This window comes from Sturnira hondurensis, unplaced genomic scaffold, assembly GCF_014824575.4.
Source record: "Sturnira hondurensis isolate 20B ecotype Veracruz unplaced genomic scaffold, ASM1482457v3 Scaffold0011391, whole genome shotgun sequence".
NCBI lineage: Eukaryota > Metazoa > Chordata > Mammalia > Chiroptera > Phyllostomidae > Sturnira > Sturnira hondurensis.
In genome coordinates, this window is record NW_028084022.1 from 1,188,578 (window position 1) to 1,201,522 (window position 12,945).

Below are 12,945 nucleotides of genomic sequence, written 5' to 3' on the forward strand. Positions count from 1 at the left end.
AGCAAATGAACTAGTATTAATAAGGGTGTAACAGGGTTAAGACTATTATAAGAAAAGAGAATGGATATGAGATGACCTACTGAGGAAAAAATGTTTTTGAGAGGGTAGAAGGAGTAGCACTAGTAAGAGTTTGGGAGTTGGAGCAATGGAGAGAGAAAAGGTAAAGTTTACCTCATGAATAAAGAAAGGGAATGAAGAATGCGAAATAGAGTATGAGACGGGAAGTGTATAGTCTTAGGTTTAAAGAGATATTAAAATGATATAAAAATGAAGTGGAAGAGTGAGAGGAAAAGGAAGGAAAAAGTAAATAATTAATAAAAATATAGGAGCCTAATTGGAGAGGAAGATCCATCACAGTAGTATAAACAACAAATGAGCTAAAATTAATATAGGTGGTATGGGAATAAGAGGGAACAAAGAAACAAAAGTGCATGAGATGTTTAGAGGAGTGGGAAGAGATTTTGAAATGATAGAGGAGAGGGAATACTAAGAGTGAGGAACAAAAATCAGGCTAAAGGAGGGAAAAATTAAAATTTGGGATGGATAGAAAAAGCAAAAAAAATAAAAGGGCAGGATGAAAGAGATAGAAGACAAAAAAAGGGTAAGACAGTAAAATTAAAATTGAGACAGAAAAATGTAATAGAGGGGAGCGGTAAAACTTAATATTAGAAGTATAGAATTAGTGAAGCTGTAGAGACAAAAATAAAAAACAATGCTACAGCAACTCCCTTACCCACAACCAACTAGCAAAGATTGTTAAAGGTGAAAGAAAGGAGCACTCGGGTATTTTAAGAGCAGGGCAAAAGGATGTGAAATGACCCTTGAGAAGAAAATTGGTTTTTTGTGTTTGGACATGGGAGAAATAGTAAGAGTGCCGAATGGAAAGAGGTTGTAGCTTGAGAGAAAACCGAATTTGAAATGAGAATGCAAGGAAAGAGGAAGGTAAAATGGGCTAAGAGGAGGGAGGGGCAAAATATATAAATTGAAATATACTATAGTATAAAAGCTATTGACTTAAAATGTACAAACTTGTTGGACAAGAAATAAGTGTTAAAAAGGTATTCAGGAAACAAAATATCACGAATCAGGAAGACCATAGTGGCTTTGGTCGCAGTAGCCTCTTGAGTTTACTGCTGTTTTTCTTTCTGATCCGCACCTGGTGATGTCAGATGTTGACCCTGTCTTACCTTAAGCAACCTGTTTGATATTTCCAGTGATCTGCTTTCCCTGGCTGTCTCCTTCAATTGTTAATCTGGCTACTCTGCACTCTGCAGACAGGTTTAAGCACTGTAGGGCTGGGTGGAATTCCTCCTGGGGTGTGGGTTGTTGTTTCCCCTCTGGCAGCAGCGGCTGCTGCTGCTGCTGCTGCTGCTGGGAGGGGAGTGGTCTGACTGAGCAGGATGACTGCCCAGGTCTGAGGGGTGATGATCACCAGGATCCTGCTGTCTACTCTCAGTTCTCTTCCCCAGGGTTCAATCCTGTCTCTCACTGGTGTCAGCAGCACACTCTGCCCCTGCCTTTGGACCCCCCGAGTCCAGGGTAAGTGGCTCAAGTGAAAATTTGTGTGTTGGTTCTTTAAACAACAGGTCTTGAGTCACCAGCTGTCTGTCTCTGCAGCCCTGTTGCTTTTCACTGCTGGTTGTTAGTTGTGTACTTTTTGGACTCTGATGCTCTAGGCTGGGGATCCCAACTTAGGATTTAGACCCATTCTTCTCAAGGGGATCGAACTGGTCACTTAATTATCCCTCTGGCACTGCCACCTGTGGGAACACAGCCAGCCATCTGGAGTCTCTACCGCATTCCCTACCAGACAAGTTGTGCAAAAGCTGGTTCTTCTGTGGTCCAAAGTGTTATGGCTTCTCTCTGGCTATTTCTCAGTTGTTTGTTCCAGGTGGTTTCTCCACAATTGAGTTGTTAATTTCATATTCATTTGCCCTGGGAGGAGGTTAGTGTGATTTCCATTCACTCCTCTGCGCCATCCAGAAAAAAAGCCAGTAATTGTGTTTAAATGTCCACCATGAAAAGAAGTGGCATGTTCTAATTCTAGGATGCTGTTAAAAATGTCTTTTAAATAATTTACCATTACATTTTTAAGTAATGAAAGACCTTTAAAAGTTGTTCTATGGAGTTGAGGAGCTATTTCCCCCAATTGGCCTCCAGTTATTTAATGCTAACAATAATTGAAATAAATGATTCAGTATTAACTTTTCTTTATATGAATTACCTTTTATAGCAGGTTCTGTCACAAGTTATATACATGTATTTTCTTTATTTTCCCAGTTTTATTTAAATATAATTGATATGTAATCATGTATAAGTTTAAGGTGTACAACATAATTTGATATATGCATATATTGCCAAATAATTAGCACAGTAAGCTTAATTAACATTCGTCACCACACATAGTTACAAATATTTTCATCTAAAAATCTAGTTCTGTATATTTCATTTGGTAAGATAAGATTTATATTCATTTCTGTATGGGTTAGTCAACCCCACAATTTGCCAGAATAATAGGTTAATCCCCTAAAAGCTATTTTTATGGTTAATCTTGATCACAGAACTGAAGGGAGGGCAAATCTGTTCCTCACCACTGAATCAGAGAATCCCAGTTCCATAGACCTTAAAGAGAGTTTAGAGATCATACAGCCTATCTCCTTCATTTTGCAGATGAGGAAACTGACCCAGAGAGATTGTCATAATATTTTTATGGTATCATATAGCCTCTCAGACTCTAAAATGAATCAAAAGCATCATGTCATATATATATTTACAACTATACTTCACATGTTGCAGATAACATATGCTTAAAAAGTTCAGGCATATACCTCATTTAATTGGTTGAAACATGGGGTGTTATTTTAGAATTAAAATATTAGAATTATATAAGAATTATCTATATGTATTTGTAATATAAAATTAGGAATATCTTATAATTATCTTAGAATTATTAACATTGTATTCATATGTTGTTATTACAAGGAATTTCCCCCATTTGATCATTGAAAGAATAGGCAATTCTAGTAGTTAAAACAACAAATCACATTTTCAAATTAAATTACAGTATAAAAAGTAGTAATAAAATTAAAACACATCAGTTTCCTGACAGTTCAAATATTAATTTAAATTTATTTTTGTTTTTCTCAATTTGTTTTATTTTAATCAGCATCTAGAATATAGTACCTAAAAAAAGTCTTTAGGGCAATCATTTCCTTCCCATTATTTTCAGATATTGAAGAGAGACATTCCAGCAGGGTTGGGGGAAACTTTTTCTGGGGACTTATAGTTGAACTTTCTTTTGATTTCCAATAGAATTTGGGTGAAATTGTTCTGATTCTTATCTCTGTTTTTTTGAACAAAGAATAATTTCTTAGTTAACCAGCTTTATTTGGCAGCTAACATTAGTCAATACTTAGTTAATCAGTTATTGCACACTTGATATGCAATGTCTTTCTTACGTAATTATCCCAAAACTTTAGGTATAAGGTCACAGAAAAATTTCTAGAGCAACATTTCTCAAATTCTGAAACAGTTTAAAAGCATCTATAGTGCATTAAACACCATTAGTGATATGAATGGTATGAGTTACTTAACTTTGACCTGGCATTTCCCAAAACGTTTGACCACGGGAAAGGCAAGGTCAAAGTTAAGCAAGTAAATTTAGCATTATTTAGATCAGGGGTGTCAAACTCATTTTCATTAGGGGCCACATCAGCCTCCTGGTTGCCTTCAAAGGGCCAAATGTAATTTTAGGACTGTATAAATGTAACTACTCCTTAAGTAGGGGTATGGAGCTCCTACCCCTACTAGGGGCTGCTGCTGGGTGGAAACAAGGTGCTGGGCCGGATAAAACACGGTGGAGGGCCAGATTCAGCTTTCTGGCCTTGTGTTTGCCCTCCTATGCTTTAGATCCTTTGATATTGCTAATGGGCATTGTGAACCTCAAATACTGTGCGGTGTTCCTGATAGTATGCAGTGTGTTTCTGAATTTTTTGCCTTTGAAACTCTTTTAGGAAGACTTATTAGTAACTTGTGCAACAAATTGTTCTAAAGCACTTGTTCTCAAAGTGTGGTCCTGGACCAGTACCATCAGCATCACTTGAGAACTTGTTAGAAATGTAAGTTCTCAAGACTCAACCCTGACCTGAATCAGAATCTCTCAGGGTGGGGGCCATCTGTGTTTTATGAAACCCTTTATTTGAGAACCACTGTTGAATTTTATAGGATTAGAGTGATTTGCTGTGGGAGAACAGTTAGCCAACTGGGATTTCAAGTACAGTAGATATTTCAAAGGACATTATTATTTAATAACTTTATTTAAAGCCCTATTGTAATAATTTGGGGAATATAATATGTGCTTAACCACTTCTGAGCCTTTGTTCATATCTTTTATTTTGGTATACAGTCCATCTGTATAACAATTGTGCAACAATGTATAGTACTACTGCTGAATGGATGTGAAAACTTGGACAAGTCTTACAATTATTTGAAATCCAGTTTTTTTATCTGTAAAATAAGAGATTCCTTGTAGCTATAAAATTGTACTTATTTTTTTATTTTCCTATTCTGTTTCTTGCTCACATACTGAATAATTTTTAAATTTAATTTTTATTATTTCTCAAGCTAATACACGAAAGTAATATAAAATATTAATTAGTTCTACAAGACTTATACCAAGAAAACAGTTTTATGTCCCACTTCTCTCCATCTTTGATACTGCTTCCTGTAGGTGACCATATTATGCTATCTTGGATGTTTTATAACTAATATATTAAAACTTTTTGTTTTTTTAATTTTAAATGTCATGTATAGACTTCCTGCTGGGGAAGAGGAGGCTTTCTCTCTCTCCCTTTCTTCCACATTAGGAAGTCTATAGACAATACACAAATTTTAAAAACAAAAACAAATGTAGTTTTATCAGTTCCTTGAGATGTTTCCAGTGTTGACATTATTACAATTACTTAAAGTACAATTTTGATCACATCTGAGCCATGTAGTATGTGTTCATTGATAACATTTCTTATAAAACATTTTCTTTATTTAAATTTTTTTTTGTTTGCTCAGTTTTCTGTAGAAACATTCTCAAGTTCTCCAACAGAGATGTCTGTCTTTCCTGGTATGATTAAACACATTAGATTGCCCTGGCTGGTGTAGCTCAGTGGATTGAGTGTGGGCTGCAAACCAAGGGGGTCGTCAGTTCGATTCCCAGTTGGGGCACATGCCTGGGTTGCAGGCCAGGTCCCCAGTGCAGGGTACATGAGAGGCAACCACACATTGATGTTTCTTTCTTTCTCTTCCCCTCTAAAATGAATAAATGAAATCTTTTAAAAACAAACAAGCAGACAAACAAAAATACATTAGGTTATCTATAATTTGTATTACTTATTTATAAAAGCTTTTTTTTTGAACTGTCTGCACTGGAGTTCTTTGTCCTTTTACCTAAACTGGTAGTTCTCTATTTAGTCCTACTAAATGTTTGTCCTGGGTTTTTCTCTTCATCCTTATCCCGTACATTCCTCTGCTTCTCTCTTGTGTTGAATCTTCTGTTTCTAGAATTCTATGTGCCCTCCTGCCTTTTTTTGTGGTTTAACTTTTTAATTTTGGTTTCAAATATCCTCCAATAGCTTTCTGAGAAAGTTCAGTAAATTATTTTTATCTTTAATGCTTGAAAGCACCTTCTGCTTTCCTATCTGATTGATAGCATGGTACAGAATTCAGGGTTGGAAATTCTTTCCCCTCAAATATTGAACTTTATTGTTTTCTAGCTTCTATTAATAGTTCTATTGAGTTTATTGCTATGCATGTCTGATCTTCTGTATATGACATATTTTTCCTCTATGAAAACTTTTAGAATCTTTATCCCCTGACTTCAGAAATGTTATGTGCATTGCTGATCATCTTTTTTTATTTCATTGTTTTGGTTACTTCATGGATACTTTCAGTCTAAATATAGATACTCATCCTGCTGAGCTGGAATTTTCCTTACATCACCATCGTCATTTCTTCCCCTCTACTTCGTCTCTTTTTGGGCTTCCTGTTGGTTAGATGTTGGCTTCCCTGGATGATACTCTAATTTGCTTGTTTTTCTGTCCAATTGTGTTTGTTTTGTGAGCTCTTCAATTCTAAATTCTATTCCTTCTACTGCTTCTTATTATATTTATTTTAAAATTTAAGTAAAGCAAAATTAGGATTTTTTTTCTTGTACAGTTCTATACGTTTCAACAAATGCGTAATTGTGTAACCACTACTACAGTCAATACTTCTGACACACACACCCCATACATCCCTTGTTGCCATTTTGTAGTCAACCCTTTTCTGTGACCCTGCCTACTGGTAGAAGCTGATGTGTTTCTCCTTCTTACAGTTTTGCCTTTCCAGTATGTCATATAAATATAATCATGCAGCAGTTAGCTTTTGAATCTGTCGTCTTTCACTTACCCATATTTTTTGGACTATAAGACGCATGTTTTTACCACATTTTTTGCTTCAAAAATTTTTTTTTATTTTCCTCCTCTAAAACCTTGGTTTGTGTTATGGTCCAAAAAATAGACACACCTAGGTTTTAGAGGAGGAAAATAGAAAAACATTTTCAAGCAAAAAATGTGGTAAAAAAGTGCAACTTATAGTCTGAAAATACGGTAACACAATGCATTTGAGGTTCATATATGTTCTTTGTTTATCAATGCTTCACTTTTTTTATTGCTGAGGAGTATTTTATTAAATGGATATACCTCACTTTGTCCATTCACTAGTTGAAGTATGTTTGGATTGTTTTCAGTTTTAGGTGAACCATGATTATGAAAAAAGTTGTTATACACATTCATATATAGATTTTTGTGTGAACTTAAGTTTTCATTTCTCTTAGAGAGATATCCAGAAATAGGATTGCTGTGTCATTGGTAATTCTGTGTTTAACTTTATAAGAAACTAGTGCTAAACTGTTTTCCCGGAGAGGCTCTACTAGCTTATATTCCTACCAGCAACATATGAGAGTTCTAGTTGCTCTGCATCCTTGTCAACAACTTGCTATTGTCAGTTTTAAAAAAGTTATTTTAGTTATTGTAAGATGTATGTAATGGTATTTCAGAAAAGATACACAGATGGCCAATAGGCCCGTGAAAAAGATGCTCAACATTATTCGCCATCGGGGAAATGGCAAAACCAAGCCACACTGAGATATCATTTCACACCCGTCAGGATAGCTATCATCAAGAGATGGATACAAGTGTTGATAGGATATGGAGAAATGGGAATGCTTAGACACTACTGATGAGAATGTAAAATGGTGCAGCTGCTGTGAAAAACAGTCTGGCAGTGCCTCAAACAGTTAAACATATTTATCATATGATCCAGCAACTGCATTCCTAGGTATTACCCAATAGAATAGAAACCTGTCCAGAGAAAAACCTGCATGTGAATGTTTATAACAGATTAGTTATAATAGCCCCAAAGTGGAAACAATCTAAGTGTTCATCAACTGAAGCATAGGTAAGTAAAATATAGTTTATACAAAGAATTGAAATATGGATTGATACATGCTACAACATGGCTGACCCTTGAAAACCTCATGCTCAGTGCAAGAAGCCTGTTACACAGGACCATATATTGCACAATTTCATTTATTTGGAATGTCCAGAATAGGCAAATAATATAGAGACAGAAAGTGGATTAGTGGTTGTCTTGAGTTGCTGGGTGTAGGGAGATTAGAAGTTGGTGGTTATGCAGTATGGGATTTTATTTTGGGGTAATGAGAATGTTCTAAAATTGATAGTGGTGATGAATCCACAACTCCGTTAATTTATTAAAACCATCGAATTGTTCATTTTGAGTGAATTATAAACTGATTAAAAATCACCAGTTTTAAATGTACAATTCAATAATTTTTAATGAATATACAGATATTTTTCAGACATCATCCCAGATCAGTATTAGACCATTTTTATCACAATAAAAAAGACCTCTTCTGCCTGTTTGTGGCTAATACCTATTCCCACTCCAACCCCTGGCAACCACAGGTACTTTTTCTGCCTCTATAGATTTGCCTTTTTGATGCATTTCATATAAGTGAAATAATGGAATAATACTCTTTTTTCTTGCATCTGGCTTCTTTTACTTAGGTTTGTTTTCACATTTTTTGCTAAACCTTGCTATTTAATAGCCATCCTAGTAGGTGTGTAGTGATGTCTCATTGTGGTTTGAGTTTGCATTTTTCTAATGACTTTTGGATGTCTCCAAAAGTTTTGAAGTTTTGTTCTACATTTGGGTCTTTGATCTATTTTGAATTAATTACTGTGAAAATGTGAGGTACAGGTTGAGGATCAATTTTTTTCTTTTGCATATGGATATCAATTTTTCCAGCACCATTGGATGAAAATACCATCTTTTCCCTTAAATTACTTTTGAACCTTTTGTCAAAAATCAGTTGGCCATATTTGTGTGGGTCTCTTTTTCTGTGCTTTCTCTGTGCTACTTTCTCTTTCCTCTTTGTCTCTCTTTGTCTTCCTGGCTCTAAATTTTCTTCTTTAAGAAAATTAAAGATGAGAAATTTTCTCTGTTCTTTCTCCTATTTTTTAATTTCTCTCTCTTCTCCCATTTTTCTCTTTATTTCCTTCCTTAAACTTACATATATAGATTAGTATTTATTGAAGTTTTATATACCTTAGTTTTAGTTTAAACAGCAATAAACATGAAGAATTTTCAGTGTATTTGTGGCCTTGAAGAAAGATGGTGATTCCTCTTTCCCAAACCATGTTTCAAACTTTTACAAAAGGAATAATGTCTACATGGTTATGGTTTCTTTAAAAAACTAAATTAGTTAAGGTGATTTCAGACTGGCATGTTAAAAGGAAGTCAATATTTTATTTTTTATTCTACCATACCTTTATTTCATCCCTAAATTATGAAGTTGGTCATTTATGCTGTCCCTGTAGGGTACAGTCATGATTACTATTGAATCCATAAGTAAAAGAAAAACAATTTTCAGAGCACCTGAATTTTGCAACTTCTTCAAGCACAGATTTTGATCTATTTTGATCTATTTTTTAACATTTAGGAAAAATAAGTAATTGAATTTAGGCATTTAAATAAAAACGAGGCACTTGACCGCGGACTCAAGTAATACAGGTGACCAGTCCTGTCTTTGAACTTTACAAAGCATAGTTATGTTTCACTTTGGTTATCTCATAATCCAGAGTGGCTTTTTTTTTTCAGGAAAGTACCCTAATAATACATTGAAACATGCCTCTCGTGTCTAACACTTTTAGTGTTGTGCCACAGGATTTTAGATGCAGTCAATATATTAGAAAGCTTCTGGCTAAGTTATTCCTTTCATGATACTTCAATTTAAATTTTCATCTTCAGTGTTTAAGAAACACTTTTTGCATGTTCTCTTTTTATTAATGCTCTCCAGTACTTTGGAGACATTAGTCAAGAATTCCATCATTGTTGCCTACCATAATTAATGGATTTAGTTTCTGTGATCTTAGTAGAGCGTTATTATCTAGGAGAACTGAATGAGAAGATTACTTAAACCCCATACCTGAAATATCCATATAACTGCTTTGGCACTTTACTTTGCTTGAACTGTGACCCCTGTGCCTGTATATTAAGGGTGCCACCTTTCTATGTTTTAAGAAGATAATTCTGACTACAAAAATCGACTAGTTAAATTAGGTTCAGATTTTTTCCTCTTATCTCCATGAAACCATGAACGGAGCAGGGAACTTGGGCAGAGACTGGAGTTGAAAATTTGGGTAGAGGTCTTACAGCAATGTAATGCAGGCCAGGCTGCATCATATACACCTGGGTGTTATTGCAGTCCCTTTGCAGCCTCGTGCAGCAGTTGCCCTGAGTTAAGTTGCAAACTAAGCTTCCCTTTGGTCCCAAAGCTCAGCTGCTTGTGCAGACTTCTCAAGGCTGATTGGGTTAATTCCTCTCTTCCCCAATAAGGTACCTCTGCAAGTACCTTCTCCCTCCTATGTCTTTCTCAATTGGAGTTCTCTATTCCTAGAATCATTGGTTCTTCCTCTTCTTTTCACAGGATTTCAACTTGTCCTGAGCAAGCCAGCTTTTTGCTTCTGCTCCTGAGAAGTGCCAAGATTCTGCAACGCTCATTTCAGCTGCCTTCTCATACCTAGACTTTGGGCTGCTTTCAGGATACCTGCATAAGCAAGCCCTTGTCTCTACTACCCCATTCCTACCTGTAACCTCCCTTTTCCTTCTGGCTACACTTGTGTTAGTTTCCCTCCCCACCTCCACCCTCTGGGCACAATGCATAAAGGATGGAAAAAGTACTCCGGCCAGAAGTCTGCAAGTGAGGCAACAATGGATGAATATTTAGGCAGTTTAGGACTATTTCGAAAGCTAACTGCTAAGGATGCCTCTTGCCTCTTTCGGGCTATTTCGGAGCAGGTAAAAGGAAAGCAAATATATCTTCCTATACTGAGATTTCAGAGTTTGAGATGTGGCGTGATACTGTAGCTGAAAGACCTACAGCCTAGCTTGGTGCATACCTTTGCCAGTTAGTCCTAATATGTTGCTGTGCCTTTGTTATCTCTTCTGTTTTCTGAATACTACTTTGGAATGTAAGGAAATACGATAATGGGGTGAAAGGAAAATTTGAAATTTATCTTGATCCTTTATAAGCAGCCCCTGCTTCCTGTAAATTTGCTTAAGGAAAAATGCAGGCTGTGTCCATAAGGAGTAGAGAAGGGGGGGGGGGGCTTAACAGAATCATCTCTGTCCAGTCTCATTAGAGGTGACAAGAACAGATTTTAATAATATCAGGACTTAATTTCCCAAGTTTCTTTATATGGTCTCAAGGAGGGGTTCTTTAAATGTCCAGTTCATAGTGTTAATTTACAAGCTTCTGTTTTAAATGACTGCTGACAGTAAGCTGTTTTTTCTCTTTTTAGTTGTTTTGCAGCCAGGTCCATCATTTGGAAATCAGAAAGGCTTGTGTCTCATATATGAGAGAAAATCAACAAACTTTTGAGTCTGTAAGTAGAATACACACCCAAGGGAGAGTTGTCATTAGAGCACGTAGTAGACGGGAAATGAATTTTGAGTACCTACATATGAAAATTATATCATGTAATCTCAGTAGCAGATATTTAACTTTCTGCTAACTTCTTCCATCTAGCTAATATATTTCTGGACCTCGTTCCAGAATTAGATTGTTTTGTATTCTAAAATTTAAGGAAAAACAACCTGTATTCTTCCATTACTTTCTTTCCTCACATACCAAAAAACTCCCAAACCTTAAAAAGTTACACTTTGACTTCTGTTTTGTATTATCTGTACCACTGTTTTCTTGAACAATTAATCATAGTTTAAGAAAGGTTTGGCTGTGTTAATATTTTTAAGTGTATATTTTAAAATATGTACAGATGGAAACACCCTCTGTTCTCTTGCTTAATTCTGCAATGCTTGAAAAACCTTGTAAAACTTAATTGTAAGTAAACAAATTAGTCCTAAACATCCATCTTTCCTTGTAACAAACTGTGGTAATTGGAGTTCTGCCACTAACGATTGATTTTAAAACCACTTTTAGAAGGCACCTTTCTGTAAGTTGATGTATTTGAATTCCCGTTAACAAACCTAGGTTTTTATCACGGTGTAATAGGAAGTATGCCCTTTCATGTGTCTGTTATATTTTTATTATACCCCAGCCCTCCCAGTACTTTTTTCTTCTAGCTGTATACTATGGATGTTTGCCTGCTGTTTGAGGTTTACTCTTAATTTTTTTTCAACAGGTTTCATTGAATTTTAAAACTATGTAAAGGCTTCTTGACTTTTAAGCTTATTACCATAAAGTTAATTATAGTCTTTACCACACCTGGGAAAAAGATTATTCGAGAATTACTTCAAATGCAAGATCGTGGTGTAAAGCAGTGCATCTCAAGTATTTTTGTGCATACAAATCACCTGGATATCTTGTTAAAATACAGATTTTTATTTAGTAGGTCTGAGCTGGGGCCCAAGATTTCTGCCTTGTTAACAAACTCCCAAGTAATAATTGCTATTACTTGTAGACCACATTTTGAGTAACAAAAGTACATGTGTAAAATTTTAAAACTACATGGATGAATCTTGAAATAATTTTACTGTGTGGAAGAAACCAGACTGCTCCCCAAAAGTACATACTGTATGATTTCCTTTATATAAAACAAGAAAATGCAAACCAATCTGTAGTGACAGGTCAGTGATTGCTTAGGGTCAGTGGTATTAGAGAGGGGCACAAGGAGACTTATGGGGATGATGAATATATTCACCATCATGATTATCATGATGGTTTCATGGGTGCATACATGTGTCAAAACTTATTAGATTGTCCCATTTAAATATGTGCAGTTTATTGTATGTTTTGTAGACATGGAACAGATTGATAGTTGTCAGAGAGGAGGAGGGAGGGGGCTCGGATAAAAGAATGTGAAGGGATTAGCTAAAGAACATACATGCATAATCCATAGGCACAGACAACTGTGAGGTGTTGGCCAGAGAGGAGTGGGAGTGAGGAGAGAGAGGGGAGGTGGGCAAAGAGGACATCTGTAATAGTGTCAACCATAAAGATACAGAAAAGAAATATTTGTGGTTTATTGTATGTCAGTTATACCTCAATACTATTTTAGAAAAGGATTGAGAAAAATTAAAAATTAATTTTTAAAATTCTAGTTATATTTAATTCTAGCTATATGGGATATACATGGAATTAGATTTCTATTTCCTGAGTTTAATTAATTTAATTTTTATTGAGGTATATTTTATAAACAATAAAATTCACCATTTTAAATTTAGCACTTTTAGTTTTGGCAATAATAAACAGTCATGTAGCTGCTATGTAGCAATCAAGATGTAGAAAATTTCCATCGCCTCCAAAAGTTTCTTTGTGCCCTGGCCTTTTTTGAACCTAATGAAATTCCTTTTAAAGTACCTCAGTTTAACTTT

At 35.4% G+C, this 12,945-nt stretch overlaps 1 protein-coding gene across 1 annotated transcript in view; it reads left to right on the forward strand.

The window, feature by feature from the left end:
* ALG13 (ALG13 UDP-N-acetylglucosaminyltransferase subunit) overlaps positions 1-12,945 on the forward strand; it is an 88,657-nt gene that overhangs the window by 19,817 nt on the left and 55,895 nt on the right. Inside the window, 4 exon segments of the mRNA XM_037060165.1 lie at positions 796-809; positions 10,067-10,192; positions 10,195-10,410; positions 10,914-10,997. Coding sequence (XP_036916060.1) covers positions 796-809; positions 10,067-10,192; positions 10,195-10,410; positions 10,914-10,997 — 440 coding nt within the window.